This window comes from Aedes aegypti, chromosome 2 (genome assembly GCF_002204515.2).
Source record: "Aedes aegypti strain LVP_AGWG chromosome 2, AaegL5.0 Primary Assembly, whole genome shotgun sequence".
In the NCBI taxonomy this organism is placed as follows: domain Eukaryota; kingdom Metazoa; phylum Arthropoda; class Insecta; order Diptera; family Culicidae; genus Aedes; species Aedes aegypti.
This window is the reverse complement of record NC_035108.1, coordinates 124657431-124682102: the sequence shown is the minus strand read 5'-3', so window position 1 is coordinate 124682102 and position 24672 is coordinate 124657431. Positions and strand designations below refer to the sequence as shown.

Genomic DNA, 24672 nt, shown 5'->3' with positions numbered 1-24672 from the left:
TAGAACTAATGAAAAAAGGCACTGATTGCAACAAGGTTTTAAAGAAGTTAATAGCATTTTTTGCTCGTTTTGGCTTACCAGATGTGTTGGTATCGGACAATGGTCCCCCGTTTAATTCCCATGATTTTAAATTTTTTCTTGAGAGGCAAGGTATCAAAGTGATGAAAAGCCCTCCTTACAACCCTTCAAGTAATGGACAAGCCGAAAGATTGGTAAGAACAGTGAAAGAGGTGTTGAAGAGATTCTTATTGGAACCAGAAATCATGGAGATAGATCTGGAAGACCAGATAAGTCTATTCTTATTTAATTATAGAAACAACAACATGACAAGTGATGGACACTTTCCAGCTGAGAGGATATTCTCTTACACACCAAAGACCATCTTAGATTTGATTAACCCCAAAAGACAGTATAAACACCATTTTGAGGTACCACAACCAGTTGATGAAATCATCAAGAAATCCTCAGCGGGGAAAATCCCGATGTATCCAAAAGATACCATTGATGATCTGATGGTGGGAGATGCTTTATGGTACAAAAATCATAATCCTAACCACCATTCTAGATGGATAAAAGCATCTTTCATTAAGCAATACTCTCCCAATACATTCCAGATACGTATTGGAAGCGCAGAGACCATGGCACATCGGGACCAAATCAGGATTCGTAAAGATGACTCAACGTGGCGAAGGCCTAACGTTTTCATCACGCGATGTGACCCGAACAAAACATTGAACGATGCAGTTGTGAATCCAAGCGAAGGACAAGAGGTTCGCAAAGGCGTAGACGATGGTCTGTTGGTCGAAAGTACACGAAGCAGAAAAAGGAAACGTGTGGTCCCCGAAGCTGATTTACAGGAGCCTAGACGGTCGAAGCGAAGTAAAAAAGTGAACCGAAGTGATGATTATCATTATGATTAAGTTTTGAATTATCTATTAACGAACTCATGTTTAGATTTTAAATTTTTGAATTCGATTTCTTGATAAATGTCAAGTTCTGATTATATATTATACTTTCTTGGTAAAGGGGGAGAATTGTCATATACCTGCGCATTCTAAGCGCCGTCGAACTGTCATTCGATGCGAAGTTCGAATAACGAACAAGCGAACCGAAGGGTTCGATCTCGAACTATAATAAATAGACGATTGGTCTGATCTGAAACTTCAAGCTTATCGGTCTACAACATCACACGTCCAATCGCTGTCATAAAGTTCAGAGTATCTTTTAAGGTCGGTCTTTTCCACCCTTCGGTTTAAATATTTAAAAATCATTTATTGTTATGTTTAGCATTTATAGCGTTCAAAAAACTGTATAATAGTTCTTGGAAAAAATCAGCCCCCAAAGGGTTAATCATTGAAATAAGCTGGAAAATGAAGCCTTTTTAAATTGTCACTTTTAAGGGTGTTATAAAAAATCTCACTATTAGATCGATCTCACAATCATATTCATCATTTCACCTGTTATTGGAGAGCTGTAGGAAATTCTCATGATTTGTACTTTCGGCGAATCAATTCTAGTTTGTTTGGCCCAATGTCTTCTCCTCGAAGGGGTGAGAATAGGCAAACTTTAATACGTTTCTCATTCAATGAAAAACAAATATGTGTATTGCGTTTACAAATGCATTACCCATGAACATCTTCTTTTATTCAGAAGGATATTTTTTGGTCCAATCTCACCCCGCACGACGGTACCTTTCTTGTTAACACAACTCATCTCCTTGATTTGAAGCAACTTTTTTTTTCTAAAAAAATGTTACAAAACCACCAAGTTATAGGTTTCTTGACAAAGTAAGATCGTCCTAGATATATACTGGTGGGTTAACGTGGTGTTTCCATCATATAGTGTTGAAATATACAGGGTGATTACTAATTCCTGTCAGTAAAGTAAATGTTCGTAGATAAAAGATGTATGTATGAATTTTAATTTCCGGTGTTCATCCTGTTTTGCACATCTATAAAGTTTGTTTTGACAAAGTCAAGATTAAATCTTTTTTCATTTACCTTAGTTTTTAGTCATATGTGTTGTTTTAAAGGCATTGCATCTGGCACGCACGTTTTCCACAGATATGTATTTTTGACTAAACTTCGCTGAAAAAATTGCCTGATTGAAACAGCATGTTACCACAATCTTTTAGACTTACTAGGGAATAGTATATATGCTTTTGTAATATGCTTTTGAATAACGTACGGGTTAACTGTAATGCTTCTGAAACAATGCTTGTGGCTGAAAATTGAGGTAAAAAAATAATAATTTGTTATCCATGTATAGCAAAGACATATGTTATAGATGCCCTAAACTGGATATGCACTGGTAATTAAAATTCATTTAATCATTTTTTTTCTATGATTACTTATTCTACTGACAGGATATAGTAATCACCCTGTACAGATATTTCCAGTTTTTAAAGCTGGTATAGAGGGCATATTGTACCGCGTCACTCTACGGACTGATGCCTGATTACAACTGAAACCTATTGAATCGTCATATCGTAACGGCAAGTGAGTGTAATAGTCGTGTGCTTTGCCCAAGGAAAACCCTATAGCTGGACGTGCATCGGGGAAGTTCCGCTCAGTCGCTGAGAGTATTCCACTGCGAATGGATGTTCTGGCTAGAGTCTAGAAATATTGTCGCCGTACGTTCGCCGCTGTTTTTGCTGTGATATCATACGATTTTTGATAATTACACACAAGAGTAAGTGAGTCAGTGTACGGTATAAAACCGAGGCATTTGTTTGCGTTGAGTTGACTGACTCCCAGAGTTCTGAGTGAGTGCCGTGAAAGAGCGGTGAGAAGCCTTATTGCCGATAGTTCACATGCGCGAAACGGTTTTTGCTCGGGATAGCTTCAGTACGGAATTGAGAGTGCGAAACCGATTCGAGGGGGAGAACGCGTTTGCGGAGCAAAGCATTATTCTCCAAACGACCGTGAATCGATTAGGATAGAAAATTTGTTCGATCCTGGACACCTTTCTTTCGAGGGACAGTAGAGAGTGTCGTAGTGATTTGTGTTTTTAGGGCCGAAAGTGAAAATTTGCTAGTGGACAACTGAAGTGTGACACAATGCCCTCGGAACCAAAGGTTTTCAACCCGCACCCCGATGTCGCCGACAAGGCGTACATCAATAGCATGGAACAGTACCAGGAATTTTATCGGCAGTCCATCGAAAATCCGGGGCAGTTCTGGAGCAATGTAGCGAAGCAGTTCCACTGGGAGACTCCTTATGATCCGAAGAACTTCTTCTCGTACAACTTCGATATCTCTAAGGGTCCGATCTTCGTGAAGTGGATGGAAGGCGCCTCGACCAATATCTGCTACAACTTGCTGGACCGAAATGTTAAAAATGGCCTGGGTGATACTGTGGCCTATTACTGGTAAGTTTTATCCTGGAACAAATTATGTAAGAAGTAGGTGGATAGTAATTTGTCCCTACATTTCCGGGGAAGCGGAAATGAAGGCGAAGGGCGCACATTTGTGGAAAAAGGAAACCCTGTTGTTCGCGAATATTGCTGATGGAGTCACGAAATGTATTCGCGCTGCAAAGTGGGGGCTCTTGCTTACGTCAGTCATTGATTTTTCCTATCTTTCCACGGAGAACGTAGGGTCTTCTGTTTTCCCGATTTGAGTGTTTGTTTGTTGCTGTTTTTTTCAGTTGCTCTCTTTGAATATGTTTGGAGAGCAGTGTCAATACGCATGTTATATAGACATGTTTATCGAGATGATATCGCACATTCTCAAATTACAATTCGAAACGAAACGTGAGGAAATAAGTGTACCTACCTTTCTTTCGGTTGTCGTCAAAGACCACTAGTCTGTTCGGCCACTACACGAAAGACTACGACATTGTGGCGTGTAGTCGTCACTTTTGGGTTTTGAAATTAATGAATAATTGAACTGCGCGCCTCGGTCGATTTAAAGGGTTGCTTTCGAATTCAGGTCGGTGGTTTCCAAACCGCGCGCTAACCGTACATTTGTTGCAAATTTTCTTCAATCGACGACGTCCGGAACTAGGGTTACAAACTTCTGTCACAAGGTGACCCTGCAGATGCTACGATGTTAGGGGTTATGATTTGTAACACATAATTTGACAAAGTCATAAGAAATGTGAAAACTTTAATATACAAGTGCAAAATACCTAGATAACATGTTTATCTAGTGGATGAACGTCACGATGACCTGATTTGCAAATTGGTTCCAGAAGTAGGTCAAGGTTGAACAGCAGGACAAAAATTACGCGAACAGCAATCACCAGGGCAAAACAGACAACCAGCAGGACTTTGAGGGGAAAGCGATGCAAATCTAATTTATTGTCCTATATCCAAACACAATCTCTGAATGGTTGACTAGTTGAAAAGTTTACGCCATTTCTTTAACTCGTAAATGCTGAGATAGACACGATAACATATTATTCTTAGAGAACCTGAAGGAAACCTATAACTGAAAAAAATTGAAATCCTACTTTCTTCGACATAATCTTGCTTTAGAGCTGCGCGTTTACCACTAGTGTTGAGGCAGACCCTCCGCTTGATTGAAAAATTGCAAAATATTTACTGGATAATTTTCATGTGATCAATTGGCTACTTGAAGTAACTTAAAGTATTACAAAAGACCTTTAAGAGAAAAACAGTGCTTATTCATGTAAACACAATGAACTCGATTTTGAAGTTAAAATGATTGAAGGACAAAACATCTCGTGATGGTAAATCTACTTTTAGAAGAGTGATTTAACAGGGTGAATTAGGAAATTATAAATGTACTTGTCACGAGTCGGTTTGTAAGCACGCCGTGACAACACCATAACAACTGTTCTAGTAGAAAAATTAAACTATACAAGGGTAATATAAGATGTTCTCTCCGGGATGGCGACCACTTCTTGGACACAATCTATTCACATTGATTTGTTGATACTTTTTGTCGCCCCGGAAATGGCAGTCGAAACTTAATAAGATGGAATGCGGAAAGAGGAATATGTATTATAATATGGCAAAAAATGTTCGCCCTTTTAAAAAAATGTTCCCCGAATCAGTGATAAGTTTTTACAGGATGTATTTTACAGAATTACACCCAACTTATTACACATGGGGGAATCTTGACCAACACATCGCTTGATTAATTCTGATTCATCCTGGAAAATCATTTTTTTGTTATTGCTTTTTTTCTTCTGAATTCAATTTTGTTCTATCTCTGAAGGTCTATATATTTGATGTTGATCTTGGGCCTTTCTTATGGAAGAAAACTTTTGTCTTTGAAAAACCAAACTTTAACAAGAATATTCTAAAAATAATCAAAAATGCTACAAAACATGAATATTTTACTTCAATTTTTCAAAAATTTTCTTCAGCATCCATGTTCTTGCTAACGATAAATTACTTGAAGTCAAAATAGAGATCTTCTAGAAAGATTCCAAGAAGATCCAAGATCCAATCCAAAATTTTGTCGAGAATCCGCTGAATAAATATGGGCAACGGATTCGTCAAGAAAGAAGTTTTGCTAGATATTCCATCAAATATTTTTCTTCCGATTGGCTTTTCTATGAATTCCACTAGCACAGCGGTTATCAGATCGTGCTCCCCACAGCACTTTGTACTCCGCAAAGCCATAGAAGGTGCACTTATAAAAATTCTACTGATATTCTTAAATATCTTAGCTTTTACTCGAATATGCAATATAAATTATGTAAAACATGCGTTATAGCCCTATCTTAAACATTCAAGAACACAAATATAGAGACCATGTCAACCATTCACGCATAACATTTTATAGATTATACAAATTATTCAGCTCAGAGCACTATTTAGTTTTTAGTTTTGTGTTTTCTTAAATACTTATTAGGATGGCCTCTTTTATTTTTAGCCATAAAATATTATGGTTGGTGATAATACAATTAAAAATATATAATGGGAACTTAAAACAGCCTAATTTCAAATTCAGGTGGATTTCTGACCCAAGTATTTAATACAAACACCAAAACGTTTTGTCACATTGCGTTTTAATACATACAATGGTGCTTGCGGGTAAAACAATTTTGTATTTGTTTCGAATTTTCTGGAACAAACTTCCATGTTTCATTATGGTACCGTAATCCGGAGTTTTGTTGATCATTGGGGAAAAGTTGATCATTCCCGTACGTCTCAGATTTTTATGAAACATTTTCCACAGGTAGGGCTCATCAATATATGAATAAAAAAAATTGAAAAAAATTCAGGGTCGCTTATTTTCCCGGAAAACTCAGTTGGATTTTTTTTGTTTTCCTCTGACACTACTTACTTTGAAAAATCATAACTCAAGAACGAAGCATCGTAAAAACAAAGTTTTTTTATGAAAATGAAATCAAATTTTCAAAGAAATAAAAACAATATTAACTGGAAGAAGTTTTCCACAAAATTTTCCACCGTTGAGAAAATTCGTAAAGAAAAGCCGGAAAAAACTATGCTCCAACTCGTGGAAAATTTTCAAAAAAATATTTATGAGAAGGTAATTTCATAAGCTTAAATAGCTGAAATTTTTGAAATGGTATATTTTTCGTTTTTGAGTTATGGCCAATTTTGTAAAAAATATGCAAATGTGCCATTATGAGCCTTTTCTTTAAAAAATCATAACTCAAGAAAAATTTCAAAATTTTCAGCGATAAAAGCTCATTCTCAAAAATATTTTTTTGAAAATTTTCCGCGAGTTGAAGCATAATTTTTTCGGCTTTTCTTTACGAATTTTCTCAACGGTGGAAAATTTTGTGGAAAACTTTTTCCAGTTAATATTTTTTTTATTTCTGAGAAAATTTGCTTTCATTTTCATGAAAAAACTTTGTTTCTACGATGCTTCGTTAGAGTGATGCAAAATTTGAAATGTTTGCTCCCCTATGCTTAAACGATTTTTATTATAGTAAATAGCATCCTCCCAAAGTTTGAGGTGATTCGGAAGAAATTTGGCTGTGCACACGCCATTTGAAGTTTGTATGGAGATTACTATGGAAAACGCCAATCTTTTGTGTTCAGCTCTCTATCTCTTCGTCATAATATTTTATGGAAAAGTGAACAAATTCTTCTTATGTGAAATCCTCCTAGCTACAACTTTGCCGAAGACCACTTTTTGATTCGACCTCAGGATAAATTGTTATTCATCATCATAAAGTTGGTTTGCATGTAGCATGCTTCGCCAACTGTTCGGCAGGCAACAGTGGTGCTCCTGGCGGGAAGAATAGATTAAAGTACCCCGGGCTACTATGTTCTACAGCAAAAAAAGCAGTGTTGCTCTGAATGTAATTGAATGATCATCTCAGCATGATTTAGACTTTGTTATCAATAATAACAAATTATCCTTACGTCCCATAGAAATGTGGTCTTCGGCAAAGTTGTAGCTGGGAAGTTTTCACATGAGATGCGTGTGTTCACTTTTCCATAGATTATTATGACAAGCAGTTAGAGGACTGAACACAAAATGTTTGCCTTTCCCATAGTAATTTCCATATAAACTTCAAATAGCGTGTGCACAACCAAATTTCTTCTGAATCACTTCAAATTTTGGGAGGATAATTTTTACCATAATTAACATCGTTTAAGCATAGGGGAGCAAAAACTTCAAAATTTGCATCAGTCTAATGCTTCGTTCTTGAGTTATGATTTTTCAAAGTAAGTAGTGTCAGAGAAAAACAAAAAAAAAATCAACTGAGTTTTCCGGGAAAATAGGCGACCCTGAATTTTTCTCAATATTTTTTATTCATATATTGATGAGCCCTGCCTGTGGAAAAAGTTTCATGAAAATCTGAGACCTTTCGGCCCAAACCCGTACGGACTTGTTTCAGATTCAGTGACCCCAAATTTAGTGAATAGCATATCTCATTAGATTATGAAACCCATTGCAGTAATTGAAGTAACTTCACCTCGGAATCAAAAATTGTACTTTTTGAATACTAAAATATGTTTTTGTTTTTATGGTAACATTTTGTCAAAAGGAGATCACAGTAGGCAGCGCGCGCGAACGGATGTGTTGAAAATTGTTCAGTCATGTTTTTATCGTCTCCGTCTAAATTATTAGATTCGGCTAACGGCTGGTGCAGTTTTTGTAAAAGGTGTCTATACCGGAAATAATGTGGTTTATTCTTCACGCGTTCTGCTGGGCAGTGCTTCGTCAAAGCCCAAACAGGAGGTGAAAATGCATCGAAACCGAACCTCACATTTTTGTGAGCGCGGATCTGGAGAGCCACACAGCGGATCGAGCAGGGGGCTTGATCGTTTGGTCGCTGGTGGTGACCAATGCATTAAGCTTTCAGTTTGAACCGCTGTCTGGTCCTCTAGATTTGTGCTCTTGAAAGTCTGAGTTATGGCTTCGTCCCATCTTCGCAGGAAAATATCGTTTTTTTTTAAACCTCGCCGATTTTTTTTCACGTTTTAGTTTGCACGCGTTCAGAGTGCAATCGAGTTCAGGTTGTTTTCGCGTCCCCGGAGTGATATTTTGCTTTTGTGAAATTAACACGCTAATTAGAGAAGCTTACAGCTGCTCAATTATGATCTATTTGGTGAGCTCGTTTCAAGCTTTTGCTTTAAATGTAAAACGTTACTTGCATAAATTGATTCAACAAAATATGATCAGTTCGACATTGGCTCTTGCACATTAACATTAAAAACCCCATACCTTTCCCTTTATCTGATTTTTATCATTATAAAAAATAACCTTTGAGTGGTTCGACGCTAAAAGTGTCGATTAACCATATGTTCATGTTGTCTTTAGAGTATTGAGAGGTGATTTTTTGAACTAAGGTTGCATGAATCGCATCACTTATCAAGGCGAATCCTGATCATGTAGCTAAGACTCCTACCCAAGTAACATTTTTAGTTTTTTCACATACTACAAACTGTTGTTACCATCATATCGTTAAAACTCATTTTAAAACTTATTAGATTTAACAACCTTAATAAAACTTTGATAAAACTCCGTTAAACCCCAAGAGGCCCACACTATAGGAGGTTGTTAAAACTATACCTTGAAACCGTTTTTAAACTTCTTAGTTTTGTATAGTATGAATACATCTACCCTTGTAGTGTACGTTAAAACATACATAAGAGCTATTGTATAGTCTTGTTGAGCTCAACAAGCGGTATTAAATCTTTTGCGATATCCTATAACACGGATTAAAACCGATGTGGACCCTCAAAGTACAGGGGATAGGCCATATTTTCCGGAACCAGTTTTACGGAAATGGTCATATTTCTGAAGATTTCCAACTAATCTTAATGCGTCCACCACCATTCAACTTCCAATTAGTTCTAGTTTCTAGGAAAACTGTAGAGATTCATACAAATTCACACCGAACAAAAATATAAGCGACAGAAATAATGCCATTTTGACCTGACTTCGGAAAATCCGGAACATCTCCGGTGGCCAAATTGTATGTCCAAGCAAGTTCCTGAAACTAAACCAAATGTGCGGTCGACTGCTTTCGGATGCATCCAATTTCATTAATTTTTCATAAAGTTATAAGCATTTGAAATTACAAAAAAAATTGCCTATCCCCTGTACAAACCTTTAAAAATTTTCTACCTCAAGTTCTCTAAAGATTCTTCCTAATAATTCCTTCAATAAATTTCCATAAAGTTTTTGGTACTAGAATTTTCTTCTCTCGTTGAAGGTTTTTTTAGAAACTTTTATATTTTTCAATCAAATTTGCAATCGTGCCTACCGGTATCTCTCCATTAAAAATATAAACACATCAAATCAGTTACGAGACAACTGGCTGTAGCTGTTACACTACACGATAAAACCAATTGGCCAGTGTCCCCATATGTCACGAAACAGGGAGAGGCACAACATTCGATCTGTGTTACGAATCACGTGCATTAAATCCACCTGAGTGTGTCTAATATATGCATTTTGTCAATTAAGCTCATACACGTTCCCTTTGATTCAATAAAAGATTTGCGCTTATCGATTGCTACAATAAATCCACAAGCGGGAATCAGAACGGATACGATATAGCACTGCCAATTGTGCCAGACAGGAACTTTTCGGTGACAGCACAGTCTGACAAGGTCAGAAAACATGCAACTTAAGCTGCACTGCTCATAAGCGCATTTTAGTCCCATGTTTGCTGGAGTTCCTATTCACATGGGTCATTTTTGAGTTAATAGGCAGTGCACACCTGTTCACAGGTAAATCGATTGTTCCGATGCATGCAAACTGGTGCATTGCCGCGCGAAACTAGATCGCCACTCGAACGGATAACGATTGTGTTTCTAGGTTCCGTTTCGGACAAGAACTTGAACTCGTTTATGACCCGTGGCAGGTATCACTTTCAATGTGGGCACGAATTTCCGTTCGATGTACCCAAACATCGATAGCTATTTCATCGAACTGTTTAGAACCTGTTTGTTTGTCGGCATTGAGGGAATCAAGGGGAAGCACTTCATCTCATCTTGATCGTTTGCGTCACTTGCCTAGAAGATAGTTATTTGCACAAAAATCACCCAACTACTACACTACTACGGTACATAAGCGCACAGGTGAAAAACATTCTTGTAAAGTGATGATATTTTGCTCGATCGCCGGCAATTTGCTAACGTCGTTAAGGTAATTGCCTCTGCCACATGAGGGGTGTGTAACAAAAAAAAACGTGGACCTAGTGCAAATAACATTGGCGTGTCGATTCAAGCAATAAACTGTTGACTTTGCTGATTTTGCCGGGTCAGTGAACATCGCTAATGCGATGTAAGTAATTTTTAATTATGATACATCAAACGGTTATCATTCTTGTCTTTAACTAGGATCTTATAAAATTAAGTATTATTGTGCCTGACACATGATATAAGAATACACAAATCGCAATCCAGCAGGTTTCCACCAACATGACAAGGAAGATTTTTTCAGTGTCAAGAGGGACACGTCCTGCATAAATAATTCTCATAAGACGGAACCTTCTCACATCAGAAGAGCAATTGAACTACGTACACTGGAGCGGCTTTTACTTTTCACGATAGATGGTTCTTGCGATACACTGGAACCTCAGTTTACGAACTAGAATGGGGGATCATAAATTGAGTTGGTCCGTAAATTGAATCAGCTAGTTAAACTAATCTAGTTTGTAAACAATTATTGCCTTTTGGTTGTGAGAAATTAATCTTTCAATAAATTGTGCTTTTTTAGAACGAACTAGCATTGATTTTGTGGGACTTAATCAGGCTAATATGTGTACAAGGTCAGGTCTTCCAATAATTCCTTGGAGTTTTGGCGTTTCGATCTACTCACTATTTCGAAAAATATATCGTAACTCTGGTCACTTAGAAAATCATTATCTAGTGAGTAGTATCGAGTAGTGTTTGGTGATGTGGGTTGCTATTGCGAAGGGTAATACATTTATCGAGTAACATCGCGAGTCCGGTAAGGCTTGAATCGCATCACCTACTCAAGGTAAATTCCAGATCCTGACCTTATCTCACTAACCCCGTATACAGGACAACTGTGGAGATGCAGAGCTGTATTCGGTCTCTAGTAACAATAGTCGTCTAACTAACATTCCTTCCCTTCCCCGATAACCGTATGGACTTGACCCACGCCGCTATTGACGTTTTGAATTTTTCCCCCTATTTGTAAACATTGAAAATGATTAACTTATCCAAAGTTTTCAAGTTTTAACTAATCCCAATGTTTTCAAGTTTCAAGCATTCATTGAGTTTCTGTGCCACTTCGATTCTTCTGGTCAATCTACTCCGTGATCGTGAAGCGGTCATCTATGCTCATGCTTATGGTCATGCCCATGGTTCCAATTTACCTCGATAATTTTTACCACGATATAACATAACTTGTTTTTGAATCCTTTTTTTGGCTAAAATTATAATCGTGATTAATGAACTGCAAAAACATTTTTCAAGATTCTACCACCATCTACTACCAATTCAGGGCACTTTTAAAACAATCCTGTTATTATTCTTGGCATGTTTATAAGAATTATTACAAAACACCGTTACAAAACCTGAACAAATCTTTCAAGAGAATCTCCGGAAATCCAAGAACTTATTCAAGAAGCATCTCACGAATTACTTATTTCTTCAAGGATTTTTTTAAGAAAGTTCTTTATAAATTCTTCTAGTGATTTTCCCACGATTTTTGTAAGTGTTCGCTCAGAGCTTTCCCTCCAATTCCAATTATGTACAAGATTTTTTCCAATTATGTACAAGATTTTTTCCAGGGATTCTGCTGATAACTGATCAAGTATTCATCCAGAGATTTCTTCTAAAATACCGCCAGTAATTTGTTTAGGATCGTTTCTATGGAAAGTTCTTGGAGAATAGTTCTATTTTATTAAGGGAAGGTCTCTAGTGATTTCTCTATTAATTTTGTTATACAATTTCCTAACAATTGAGTATAAATTATCATGAAAGTGTCATGAAATTCTACTAGGGCTCTTCTTTTTGTGGAAGAATTGTACTATGGATTCTTGTTGGAATTTCTCATAGGGTTTCAATATAATTCTTCTCAGGATTTCTGTAGTAATTTTTCCAAAGACCCCAAGAATTAAATGGGCCAAAATGGATTACAATACATAAGAAAAGTTCATGAACTGCTCGGCATTAGCTTTTATAATTATGCCAGAAAAAAACTCATCTGGGTATTCCTTTTAGAGCAGGACTGCCCAACGTACGGCCTGCGACGTCATTTTGTGCGTCATTGTCATGACAAACAGAACTCGTGATTAAACAGCTATCGTTAACAATAGACAATTTGGAAGCAATGTTGATAAGCGTTAAAAGTATCCTAAAATTTAATCAATTTGAGGTTCATAATGAGAGTTCATACTTTTGATAACTACAGTAATTTATTTAAGATTTTAACAACACTATATCATGAATTTGTTCAATACCATTAACAGAACTTTTCAGAATCTTCTGAACCAATTTTTTACAAAACTTCGGGCATTGTTTTCACATAATCTTGTGTGCATTTCTGACCGAATTTTTAACAGGATTCATCTACAATCCTGATCGAATATCTCGCAGATTTGATACCAGGATTTAAGAGTGGAGATTCTGAGGGTATAACCTGCGTTAGATTTTTGCCAAATATCAGGTAAGATTCTTACACATCCCTGGGCATGATTTTTAAACAATAATGGGCGGAATTGTGAAAAAATTATGGCTAGGTTTCTCATCTTTAACACGATTCTAATATGAAATTAAGTTCAGGATATTCAACGGGGGGTGGGTAGGTGGACGGTGGACGGTGTAGTGGTTAGAACACACGCCTCTCACGCCGAGGACCTGGGATCGAATCCCATCCCCGAGATAGTCACTAAAAATTTTCAGTGACGACTTCCTTCGGAAGGGAAGTAAAGCCGTTGGTCCCGAGATGAACTAGCCCAGGGCTAAAAATCTCGTTAATAAAGATAGAAAAAAAAAAGATATTCAACGATACCAGAACTAAATACTGACATAATCTTGAACACGACTTCTTCGCAAGATAATTATAGAATACTGAGTAGAATTCTTACTGAATCAATATCATACTCAAAAACAATTATCTTGTATTTTTTTTTTCAAAAGAAATTTGATTTAAAAAAATGCTGGGAATGCTTTGGCCCGCCATGCAATATTATTGTTGAAATGTGGCCCGCGGTTCAAAAAGGTTGGGCTGGCCTGTTTAAGAGTTTCTTCAAGTGTTCCTCGAAGGATTTATTTCTAAGAATATTCAGACATCTCCTTAATCCAGTTGGCCTTGGCTCTTGGCCTATGGGTTTCTTCAGGGATTCTCATTTTTTTAGATCTCATGTAGCAATGTGCTAGCTCAAACGATCACATCTGCACTGGCTCATGCGCCGTCTCATGAGAAAATCTCAATGTGACAGTGCATTTGAGACTCGCAGGTGTAGGTTTCAAAAGCAAAGAAATGGAATTAAACCATGGATTAAACTGCCCGTAGACAGTTTGAAAGCACTGACGCTGTTCAAGGCAGTTGAGATTCCCGCATTTGAATTGAAAAACTTGGCTGGCCACCGAAGAAGCATAGGCATAGACCGAAGCCGTATGCTTCCGCAGGGTTATTGTATCAGGCAAACATAACTTCATAAAAGTACTCCTAGTAAGCGCATGTGACGAGCCTCACGAGATATCTCATGAGACTCGCTCACTAAGATATATTTTGTACGTATCTGCATCTCGTGTCTCATATAATCTGTGAGCTGCGATATGAAATATCGCATGGCACACTAGCTCATTTAAGTATACATGAGAAATACGACACTCTGGTGCTTGCACAGCCAATATTCAAAAACATCCGGGAAATACTTAAATTTATTCAAGTATTTTCTTGTCAGCATTAATATTTGCAGAATATCAGCGAAATGATACAAGTATTAAAATAGCCAGGCCTACTGTGCAGACTTCGATCTTATCATGAAATTATGGCTTCATGACGATATGGCGATATTCTTATCATGAAATTATGGCACGCGCAAATAGAGAATCGTTTGTAAATTAAAATTGAAATAAACCATAAAGCAGGGAACAATCTCACCAAAATTTGAAGTGTTATCTGCATTTCTTCAATAAAAGAGCTCTTCATCGTTCTTAGCTGCCTTTTTCACTTTTCCGCTCCTCTGTCGAGCACATCAGGAAAAATAACACTCTTGAATATGCTTTAACTGACTCCCTTGCTTGTGCCATTGCGAAACACAGTTCAGCAAAATTCGCATAAATGCATCAGCCGATTTGTGATTCTACCCTATTCTACCAGCTGTGTTGAAAATATACGCGGAGACGATAAAAAACGTGACAGTCAACTTAAAACACAACCACTCGCGCGCGCGGCTTGCTGCGATCTCCTAAAAAAGGCTTGCTCAATTTTAATTCAAAAATAGAACGATTAAAAATGTAAAAGCTTTAAATAAAATCAAAATTAATGCAAGATTGACCAAAATAAATTTCCCTTAACAATTTTCCTAAGAATCATATGGTCGATTGAGGTGTATGGAAATAAAAACGGATTTCAAACGGAGTGGTGCTGAAGAACTCCGTGCAACAAATTTCAAAAAGTGCTCCGGGAGCTAAAAAGGCTGAAACCCCTGTTAAGGATTTCTCAAGAGATTTAACTAGGAAGTCTTGCAAAGATTTCTCCAGATTTTCCCACTAGATTTTCTCCAGATTAATTTTGAATTTTCTTAAAACTATAAATCGAACAAAACTTTTTTTTTTTGCTTTTAAGTTTATTGTTCTTAAAACATTTCCACAGTTATTAGTTATTTTCTAAGAGATTTTTAAGGTTTTATTTTTATATTGGATATCGTAGCAGCTACGATGCATGGTGTCAAAATTTTGATTATAATCGCAGTCGTATCTCTGATATTTTGCGAAGAGGGAAAATATCCCGACAAATCACTCACATCCTGAAAATTCTAAAATAATATGTCGTGAAAAAATGGATTTCTTCAACCTCAAGAGCTTTTTGTATACTAATTTCAAGAAAAAAAAATCGCAACAAATTTACTAAATGTATGGAAAATTTTCATCGACGGAATATTTTTTAAGCTTCCAATTACAAAATCTTAGCTAAAATGTTGAATTTTTTCGTAAAATATCTGATGTATATGAAGGTTTGATAATAATCGAGATTTGGGTATCGTGCGATGCTGTTATGTTAGGGAAGTCCAAGAAATTCATTAAGTATATAGTTTTGTGAAGACAACCACACGTGGACGGATTTGGCCTTTGAAGGAAGCACCACGCTAGATAACGGACCAGCATGCAACGCCCAGTGGCACAGTCGGTAAACGTTCCTGGACCACCAACACTTCTTCTAACCATAAATGTGCTTTGCTTACAGTATACTTTGAGAAGAAATAGACTCTGTTCCATTTAGTGACGCCAAATCGCCAAACTTAAAAAAACTAAGAGAAAGGAAAAAATAAAACGGGAAAAAAATTGTGAGAAAACTGAAAATGCCTACTCACTGAATAATAACTTTGGAACAAATTATGGTAAATAATATTTTTTTTTTCGATGTAACGTAACCTCGATATAACGCAACGATAATAATAATCGAGTTAGGTTACATTATAAAGAATTATGGCATATAGTTATTATATTTTATAAAATCATTTATTCCGTAAACTTTTTGGAAGATTTTCAATCTACTGATGAAAATAACATTTTTTATGGATTGTTTGGGAGCAGGCCGTTAGACCGAAGGCCGTTAGGCCGAAAAAGTTGTTAAGCCGAAAAGGTCGTTAGGCCGAAATAACATTTGAATATTGCAGGCGAAAAATACAAACTACTGTTTCGAATGGCAAACACATCAAACATTCCTTCTTTTACATAAAGGCTCTTCTTTCTCGTTATATTTAACGGCGGATACTGTTGCCTTCAAGGTAATGTAAATAATCTCGATCAAATATCTGAAAACCCATTCGGCCTATTAGACCTATTAGAACTATCGAACATTTTTGGTTTGGTGACCTTTTCGGCCTAATGACCTTTCCTGCCTAACGACATTCGTCCTTACGAATGTCATATTGATTTATGACAGTTTTCTTGAGCCCCCATCTGTAGAGTTCGGTGCATTTTTCGTTACTAAGCGTTTAATTGATCATTTCTCCCAATTTCCCCATCATTCGCAAGGACGTGTCCAGGACAGCCCTCGATAGTTGATTTGCTCGGCAAAAATGTTTATTTTTAGAAGGTACGCAAAGTTGCTAAACTGAACAACCTCCCACAACATACCGTTTTTTAATTGAATGAAACAAATTATTGATAACTTAATTTTGTCTTTGACCAACCCTCAGAATCTCTTTGCTAAATAACTTAGAGGTGACAAATTCATTAAGGACAAAACTTCAAGTTCATTTGTAATAAAAATTCAGCCAATCCACTGAGATATGAAGCCTTAAACTTTGACATTTAGTATGAAAAAAAAACGGCATTTGGTTTCCCGCCTAATTCCAATATAGATTTCGTTAACTTACATAAGCATGTTCTGCATCAATTATGATCCAATATGTCACTTATTATGTATCTAGCTCTAAAATCATGTATTCCAGGAAGTTCTTAGATGGTTCAGAAAGGATTTTTGTTTTTTCAAATCAATGCCAAATTTTTTCGAATTTCTCCGCTAAGAATTTCAAAGGTTCATAGATGTAGATTTGAACATTATATTCCAAAGTATTCAGGTGCTCAAGGCAGGTATGACCATAAATGGTCGGTACGCTCAAAAACCCATCAGTTCTGATTTTTCTGATGCTTTTTTGATGCAGATTTATCATCAAATAGATAAGTTCCATTATCAAAGCAAATAATGCAAATATTTTTACATTTTGAAAGCTTAGGGTAGGTTTTTCTGGAACCTCTAAAAAGCACTTGGTCCAGTTTGTCTGAGCACCGACCAAATATGTATTAAAACTATTTAGGTAGAACATATTTAAAATAATTTACAAAGCAAACGGTAGAATCAAATCATATTATTTCCGCGAAATATATCATTTGAATTCAAAAAATTTCATTTAAGGTGAATATTGATCGAAGCCAAAGTTCAAATGTTCAAGAGCACGGATCTGGAGAACTAAACATCCGTTTAAGCTGAAAACTTAATCGGTTGGTCACTAGCTGGTGGTGACCTATCGATTAGATTTTCAGCTTAAACAGATGTTTAGTTCTCCAGATCCGTGCTCTTGAACATTTGAACTTTGGCTTCGATTCATCTTCACCTTAATCCTCTTAACGACGAACATGGTGATAAAAATGGCAACGTAGATTGAATTCCCGTAGAACTAGGATTTAGTGTACTGCATATATTACTGTACTTATGCTCGTGTGCCACAAAATCTCCGTTTATTAATAACCTTGCATCGCATGTCAGGGCCACCGCAGAATCAAGTACATACTCTCTCATCCAAAAGGACGAAAAAACTGAGGGAGTTAAGTGCCATTCTTGTCTTTGTCGGTGAAGGATGGTTTGCCATTCCCGGAGCTTAGATCCCTTCCGGCATTTTCAAGTGGTGTACCTTTCCCACACATGACTTACTTTTTTTTCGATGATAAGCCACCACACTCGAAAGTTAACTTGCAACCGCATAGGTTCGGTAGTAGAAGCAGTCGATGCTTGACCATTGACGCCACCGACTGACGATTGGATTTGGTTTTTTAACCTTTTACATTCCTGAATAAATGCAAACAGTCGAATGGGTGTACCGATCTGATTCGAATTCCGGATAGCTACGTATTCCGGGCTTGTATCGGAACATTTCACATGAAATGCTCAAATTTTTTGCGGTCAAAAGTGCCCACTACCTTGGACGTCACTCTAATCACTTGGTGAATTCAATTAATGATTTGACTTTCCTTATTGTGATTTTCCTGAGCTATCCGGAATTCGTATCAAATTGTCCGGAATATTAGGAGCCAAAGTGAGGAAGCATACAGAAAAAGAATCATGAAAAATATTGAAGTTTCAGAATCAAAATCTTCAACCACAATTGTAAAATATAGTATTTAAAAGCTTGATAATGCTGAAAAATCATACAGAATTTTACTTTTCTACGTATTTCGAGCCTTCTAAGTAGAATCCCAATAAAGAGCCTCCAAATAGTACATTAGAGTATTGTACCTTTTAATTCCAACCTTATTGCTTAACTTTTGCTTTGTGGATGCGTAAAACTAACACTGAAAAATACTACAAGTGATGTTCGAATTACGAGTATCTGTCAAAAGATAAGCAATAAGGGTAGAATTAAAAGATACAATACTCAAATCTACTTTTTTATTCTCTTTATACTCTTAGTAGAACTTATTTTTTATAGGCCTCCAGTGTCCGTAATGTGAATCAAAACGGTACACACATGTACCTACATGGTAATAGCTTCGAGGAGTAACCTGCGTAGCTGTAATCGCTCATTGTGACGTGAAACGACGGTAGACATGACGTTTGCATTCTCTACACCACTGGAGTCGGGAATAATTGTTTGCCAATAAACGGATTAGCAGATTATCAACGATTACAGGCGAAGAGCCGTGATTGATTCGCATTCGTGTCATAGCCGTCGTCCGTGAAGGTGAAGGGCGCCGTACTTAAGGTGATCCGAGAAAAGTGACTACGGGTATGAATGTGGAAAGCACACACGTGATCTTAGTTATGATTACGAGAGATCAGAGATAGGAGCTTCTACGTCACTTAACGGGTGATTGGCAGAGATTGCGGTCTAGACTATAAAGATTGCATTATACTAGGGTGTATCACTATAGGGTGAATAATGAATTTGCTCTACACCGCTCATCCGATGCAAGTTAAAAATCTGACCAAAATTTGAGCTTGTTTGAATAAAAACTGAGACTGCACAAGCCCTTCGTTTAAATGAGAATTAGTACGGGTACACTATGTTATTGGATCGGTAGGTTATAGTGGTCGTCCATATCCCCTTCGAGGGTTAGTACTATGCTGATGCCATTAGATACATTCATCAGCTATGACTTTTCCGAAGCTCGTTTTCAAATCGGACCTCTAAGTAATTGCTTATTGATTTATTTATCCAAAAGTCTTTAACAAGGCTCATTAATCTTCTAAAAATATAAAGTAACCATCTGGCGTGGCCATCTGACCGCCATCAAACCAGGCATTTCTGATAATGCGGATAAATTTGAAAGTGTGAGTCTTATAACTGACTCAAGGAAGTAACAAAAATTTCAGTCAATCAGTTAAGCAAACGAGTGCAAAAATAAAAATTATTAGTATGATTCATTATATCAGAGCTTTTTCCGTTAGAACCGCGAAGATCAAGAATTGGTGGTTGTTCGGATCTTTCAAATTAGTCCTTGAAGCAGTGTGAGGTACGCAGCAACTCAAAAATGCAATTATATTATACATTTAAATATTGCATTGTAGAAATATACATTTAACTCACGTGGATAGTTTCCCTCGCTTTGACAATAATTGTATAGTTTCTATCTTTCTGCCTCTTCAAACCCTGCCTTCTTATTCACTCTCCGTTCTGATTCTGATTCAATCTTTTTATTAACTCCTCGCTATTTCAACTTATAATTATAATTTACTGGTTCAGCTAAAACATAGTTCTTGCAAAAATCCAACAAATCTTCAATACATTCTTTTTATCTCCACTATTTTAACGAGTCGCCAACACATCGCTATAGAGAACATTCTACTCTTGTATGTAGTTCAATAGAAGTTACAATAGAAATTACAGTAGTTGAACTTGTGGGCTTCGTGGTCGAGAGGTTAGCGGCGTCAGTCGTTTAGACGTATTGTGTCACGAAGCGTGGGTTCGATTCCCGCTCCAGTCGAAAGAAACTTTTCTTAAAACGAAAGATCCTTCACAGAGCTACTGGGTGTTTCGTGTTGTCCGTTGCCTAATGTTAGTGATCGTTCAGTCTGTACAGCCTTAGGCTGAAGACGGTATTTGTTGCCTTTATAGTTGCACGCATTAGGACTGTTCTGTAGACATCAGTGCCTCTAGCATTTTGTAAATAATCTGTTCAGTGACCACTATTTGATAAAGTTTTCAAGAGCTCTTTGTCTTATTCTTCAGAGGCACTTCTCCACTACCGTGTGATTGACTCAATTAAGGTCGATATCATCTGCAAGGTCAAGTATGCTTCTTGCTTACTATGCAATAACTCATTTTTATGTAAAAATAACAACTTGCAAAAATATTAATTTACACCCTCTAAAATATGATAATATATACCCACAGAAGCTACTGAAAAATTAGTGAAAATTTGGGCGAATTCCGTTAACTCTAAGACAGGTTTTGGAAAATTTCATGATCATTGACACACGAGCCATAATTTCATCCTATTTATCCGTCTGCATTCATACAGCATGACATTTATCGTTCGTGGAAGATAAAGAGCCATGAACGAAAACAAAACAAACACACACCACCCACTGTTTGGTGCCGATCACTGTGTGTCAACACTTGTAACATTCGCTGACTCACTCTCATTCTGATCATGAAACAGAGCCGAATATTCTTTATTGTATGTGCTATGTTTGCAATCAAAGGGGCGTTCAATGGCCAAATAGATTATAATTAGGTTGTTAAAGGCTGCATCACCAGAAAATATGAATGTTATTACTAATTTAGGCAAAACATAAACCCGAATGGCTCGATACTGTTGCAGTCTGTGGAAGTTGCTGCTCTAGAACGCTCTAGTGCCATGTACCAAACGAGAGAGTGAATGTTTACATTCATAGGGCTCTCCGAATGCGATGTTATAATTCGCGAACTGTTACACTCTCTGAATATGGTTCGAACGGCTTATTCGGATCAAAATCCAAACACTGCTCTAAGAGCTAAAGGAGTTTGAAGTTAGTATGATAGTAAAATTGACCAAATATATGGAATAACGGTTAAGACTACAACAATCCTTTGGTATGGACAGTATATTGCGTCTTCCTCTAATCCTCGTCTCTTCAATCGGCTTCCAGACAGGTACTCTCACCGTTTATTTCTATCTACTTTAATGGCTACAGCTACAGCGTGACGCTACCGCCATTGTCGGGCGTATTGTATAGCTCCACCTTCATCGGTTTTGAGCGATACTTCTCCAGTTGCCCCAAACGTTTAGGGTCGCCAGGTCCTTTTCCACTGATGAGTACATCTAGCGTAAGTAAGTGACCAGCCCACTGAAATTTTCCGTATTTCACAAGCTTAATAATATTCGTATCTTGATACACTTTATACAACTCGTGATTCATGCATCTGCGTCACATACCATTTTCCCACCGTGCACTTTACGCTCTTTACTTTACTCGATGGACCAATTGGTAAAGCTGCTCACTTCCGTGCCTGAGAAGCTCGACCTGGATCTCGTCCTTCCCAGCAGTCTTGCAGTTCTTCCGTTTGGATTTTTACCGTTCAACAACTGCTAAAAGTTCCATTTGGTAGTCAACGCCGTTTTATCGGTCAGCAAATTCCCTTCTCGGTCATTGCGCATGGCGGACACTTGTACGGTATTGTACCGCAAACCTTTGAGCTTCAGCTACCACATTTTCTTCGTGCTGCCTTTTTTCTGTGGTGGATTTGCTTTTGTTCGGCTCTCGCTGCCGCTGCTCTGTTCTTCTGGGTACCTGCTACAAGGATTCGGCTTCTGACGACATTCTTCACGTCTGTCACTCTCTGGAACTCTTCATCGATCCAGATGTTTTGTCTTCATCGTTGAGTAGTGCCTATTACTTTCCGCGCCATTATGGTCACAACTTTGTGTGTCTTACAGGCTGTAGACATCTCAAGAAAAGTTAATTCTTCAAAACTGCTCGTCAAGCTCCTGGCGGTACTGTACAGCTACCCCATCACTTGACTAGCGTTGGATTTTGAAGCGCAGCGTTCTGTTATTTCAGAAACTCGTGACGGATATCCGCACCGCACCCGAAAAACGAGATGATGATCCGAGTCGATTTGAGGCCTGAGAAATCTCGCCCATCAACATTTTGGGTCTATTTGGGAGCAGCATAGCCACTCGGGTGTTGCCAGGTGTGTATGCGAATATTCTTGCATGCCAAGTAGGTACCGTAATTCGGGGTGTAGTTGATCAATGGGGAAAAGTTGATCATTCCCGTACCCACATGTTTGATGTTTTGAAGTTCGTTTTGACATGCAAGATATTACGGTTCTTTTGAAAATTTTCCCGTCCTGCGGTAGCCGCCAAGTTCTACCGCAGCTGTCAAAGTTCTACCGCAGGCTTAGAAACCATTGTATCATTGAACGAATCCATCTAATCAAAGTATGCTAAAGCATTCAAAAACAGCAAAAAAAAAACAATCGAAGCCGATGGATGATGCTTTGTGAAAATCAGTAATGTGACAGCTGCGGTAACTTTTTGTTCAACCGCAGAACGGAAAGTAATCTCTAAAATTGCAATAATTATACCATGTAAAAACAGATTTTTTTATGAAACGTTTGATTAACTGTTGAAGTGTTCTTCTCGAAACAATCGAGTATTGCCAAGGCTATATAAAAACACTATTTGAATAAACTATACCATACATGCCAGATATGTTCTGTGAGCTCAGTTATGAATTTGCATTGGGGATAAAATTTCATTTTCAGAGCAAAAAGGTTCTATTTGTGAGCGAGTTGCTAATTTAAAGGAAAAGTGCATACCTTTAGGCATTCAATGTGATGTATACTGTAATTTACAACATTCAACTATAGAATTGACCGATTTATCAATAAGTTGTAAGATTTTTGAGACTTGGTTCAGTTTCAGTGACCCCAAATCCTTTGAATAGCATATCGCTTTATTTTAGGAAACCTATTGCAGTAATTGATCAACTTCACCCCAGAATCAAAAAACTCAACTTTTGGATTTCTAAATAATATTTTTATTATTATGATAACATTTCGTCAAAATTACTTTTATATAACTAGATAAACATTCAACCAGTACAGGTTTTAAAAATATTTGGATGATAATACAGGGGCCCAGATAGCCGTAGCGGTAAACGCGCAGCTATTCAGCAAGACCAAGCTGAGGGTCGTGGGTTCGAATCCCACCGGTCGAGGATCTTTTTGGGTTGGAAATTTTCTCGACTTCCCAGGGCATAGAGTATCTTCGTACCTGCCACACGATATACGCATGCAAAAATGGTCATTGGCAAAGTGAGCTCTCAGTTAATAACTGTGGAAGTGATCATAAGAACACTAAGCTGAGAAGCAGGCTCTGTCCCAATGAGGACGTAACGCCAGAAAGAAGAAGAAGAACATGGATCCTACTAGGAATTATAGAACAGAATGGCACAAAAGTGATCAACTTCACCCCATTTTACGGTACTGCTGATTACCATACCTCTAGCAGCAGCGAAGGTTACAAGCCGCAGGCCATTATCATTGGTAATGGAATGGAGGCGAATGGAGGCTTTCTGTTCTAATGACATTTACTTTAAGAGATAGAAAGGTGCGATGTTCAGCAAAAACACGCGTTTTAAGTTATCTAACAACTTTGTAGAAGACATGAAAAATGTTAAAAATCTTAGTAAAAAGTTATGAACAAAAATGATTTTAAGACAATTTTTTTTTTCAAGCAATTTTGTGTACATTCTGCTACAAATTTCATAACTCTTTTACAAGATATGTATCATGTCTTCTACAAAGTTATTAGATATCTTCAAACGCGTGTTTTTGTTGAACATCGCACCTCTCTATCTTTTATGGTAAAGGAATTATCAGTCGAATTCGTTTTAATGAGGTTAATTTGTCTGATAGTAAAAAATCATAAAAAGACGATTATAGACAAACGTTTTTATCAACTGTCAAAAGTAGAGTTACGATACTTTCATGATTTGTAAGTGTTGTCTGCACCATTTTGCGCCGAAGCCAGTTATAGGGGCTACCCGTTAACCCTCTAATACCCAACCCCGCCTTTAGACGGGGTACACTTTGGAATTTTGTGTATTTTTTCGCAGCTCGGAAATCAAAATGATTTTATTTTTGGCTTGAACCTTGACTCATAACACGCATATGAGAAAAGTTTTTTATGACTTTTGAAACTTTTTTGTATTTTTGAAAATTGTTTGAAAAATTGTATTCTTATATAACCTACAAATGCCTGGGATTTATTTAACGTGTAATATAAAAAATCGTACCTTTTATATTTTTCTTCTATTAACCTATAACAGAAGAAGGGCTTGGTGGTATTAAAATAATTCCAAACCTTTGTTTCCGTTAATTACACGGAAAATAAAAATATTTTCAG

General features: G+C 37.2%; 1 protein-coding gene across 1 annotated transcript in view; it reads left to right on the top strand.

Annotated features, from left to right (window-relative positions):
* The first annotated feature begins 2562 nt into the window (after nt 1-2562).
* Nucleotides 2563-24672, top strand: part of LOC5575142 (acetyl-coenzyme A synthetase) — a 34899-nt gene continuing 12789 nt past the window's right edge. Inside the window, 1 exon segment of the mRNA XM_001655469.2 lies at nt 2563-3369. Within this exon segment, the coding sequence (XP_001655519.1) occupies nt 3059-3369 (311 nt within the window). The 5' untranslated portion in view covers nt 2563-3058.